At 33.7% G+C, this 2,499-nt stretch overlaps 1 protein-coding gene across 1 annotated transcript in view; it reads right to left on the reverse strand.

Annotated features, from left to right (window-relative positions):
• Nucleotides 1-1,567, reverse strand: part of LOC107609560 (phosphoinositide phospholipase C 4) — a 4,483-nt gene extending 2,916 nt beyond the window's left edge. Inside the window, exons 1-2 of the mRNA XM_016311560.2 lie at nt 1,016-1,567; nt 121-317 (exon numbers count right to left, since the gene is read on the reverse strand). Of these exons, the coding sequence (XP_016167046.1) occupies nt 121-317; nt 1,016-1,327 (509 nt within the window). The 5' untranslated portion in view covers nt 1,328-1,567. The remainder of the gene's footprint in view (nt 1-120; nt 318-1,015) is intronic.

Below are 2,499 nucleotides of genomic sequence, written 5' to 3' on the forward strand. Positions count from 1 at the left end.
AGAATGCAAATTTTATTTATGCATTAAACTTTCATCCTCACATCATCCCATGATATAGATGCATAGCCAAAGGATACATCAAGAGTAACAATGCTTTGCTCTGTCAAAAAAATTGAATACCTTCCATGCAAAACAAGCACATCATCTTTTGTGGAATTGGGCCATATATCAAGTTCCACCACTCTAACGCCCCGATTCAAGGCCTTTATAATGGGCACATCACTGCAATCGCTGCTTAGTTGATTTCCAGTGAGATAGGAGTTGTGGCCAGTGTATATAAAATAGTGGGACAATGGAGCCGACATATCCTGATTAACCTAAACAATGGCAAAATCTAGAAGTTAAACCTTGTTATAGTGTTGAATTCTTCACATAATAAACCACATTGCTAATGAAAGTATGAGACTCTTCATTCCTGCAATGAAACTTGCATTGTTCATGAAATAAAGATTTTCTCTGTATCATTGCGTTAATTAACATGTCTTTCCCATCTAATTACCAATTAAATCAAGGTATCATAAGCACAATAATGCCGTGAAGAATTGCATTTCAATTTCCTTCCTTCATCTTGAATAATGATAATAATATAGTATAACAATTAATTAAGAGAAAAATGCTAGCCAGAGTTTTGCCAAATTGTCATACAACTAGTTCAATTCAATCATCATTCTTATTTTTCACTGAATTTTGAGTGGTAATAAAGGAGAGCTAGAACACCTGATCATGTATGAGTTTTCCTGATTCTAGAAAAAAACGACAAAAAAGAAAAAAAAGTAGCAACTAGATCCAATCCAAAGCTTTCATTTTCAACCAAAATAGTCAGCAAAACACTGCTCCAGTCTAAAAAAGAAGAAAAAATAAATCAGCAAAACACTGCTAAAATGTGCTTAGTCACGAGTCAAACAAACATCAAACACAAAAAAGAGTAAGAGAGAGGGAAAAAGAAAGATATATCAACGTCGAGAATTCACTTAAATTTCCCGAAACTCAATTTTATAGATCTCAAGTTTGATACCTTAGATCCGATGGGAGGGTTGAACTCAGTGGAGAAGAGGAAGTAATGGAAATCATCGAGTGTGAGGTTGTGCCTTGCGAACTTGGTTATATGGTGGCGCTTATGGAGAACTTGCTCCACCACGTTCTGGTGCTCAATGAGGGACACGTCATCACCTTGAACCTCGGCCAAGAAGCGGCGGAAGTTGTCCGGCGTCATGTGGGCCCCGCCGTCGGAGTATTTCTGAAAGAGCTCCTTGACGTCGGACGGCGGCTCGGCCTCCGCCACCTTGAATCGCCGCTGGAAGCACACGCACACGCGGTAGCTCCCCATTGTCTTTAATTTGTTTATAGTGCTTCTACTCTTTCAGGAAGAGAGTTGAAAAGACAATGTGATTTGTTTCAAGGTGTAGGTTCCAGCAATTAATTTTGTTCAAAGATGTGAATTATTTCCAGCGATTTTATGTGTATATAAAATATAAATCATGGACTTGTAATGTATCAATAGGAAAATTTTTCTTGTTTGACTTGGGAGAATCTAGGTCGTCTTTTTGTCTTCTTATATTGGTAGTGCATTGTTGTAGTACTAGTTTATAACATAATTTAATCATGCACTTAATGTGAATAATTTTGCATGGTATATTTCACTTTATTTATGTGAGATGAGATGTCATATAATTGAAGGAAAAGGAGAGGGTTGTCCCACGAGCAGGCTGGGACACCATGAACTGGCCCCTTTTTAATTTTTTTTTGTTGGTAGAGAAATAAAAATATTGATATATTCTAATATTATAATTTTTGGTATTTTTTAAAATTGCAGAAGGTACATAAATTGGAGGGTCTAATTTTTGTATCTCAAATTTTTTAATTTTTTTAATACAAATTAGATGGTCTAATTTTTGTACTTCTACAAATCAGACAATTTAATTTATACTTCTCTAATTAAACGGTTCTATATTTGAAAATAACACCATAACTATTCACATAAAAAAAACACCATTGTCACTTCAATATTAAAAACAAAAAGTTCCCATGAAATAATAGGCACACCGCACAAACGCACATTTTCATATAAAGAAATAAAATAATACGTGAATATGTAACATTATTACACTTTTTGTTTTTTTATATTGGAGTAGCAATGGTGTTCTTTTGAAATGTGGATTAATGAGGTGTTATTTTCAAATGTGAAATCATTTAATTAAAGAAGTAGAAATCGAACCATCTGATTTGTGAGAGGTACAGAAATTGGACCGTCTGATTTGTGAGAGGTACAAAAAATGGACCGAGAGATTTCTGTAAAAAATTTAAAAAATTTGAGGTATAGAAATCGAACCCTCCGATTTATGTACCTTTCACATTTTTTAAAAACACTAAAAATGCTAATGTTAAAGTATATCACTATTTTTCCTTCTATACAAAAAAAAAAGGTCACATTATTACCTTATTAGTTAACAGTACTTTGTTTCATTTTTTAATTATCATATTAGGGTATTTGTTATCAAG

Source organism: Arachis ipaensis, chromosome B07, assembly GCF_000816755.2.
Source record: "Arachis ipaensis cultivar K30076 chromosome B07, Araip1.1, whole genome shotgun sequence".
In the NCBI taxonomy this organism is placed as follows: Eukaryota; Viridiplantae; Streptophyta; class Magnoliopsida; order Fabales; family Fabaceae; genus Arachis; species Arachis ipaensis.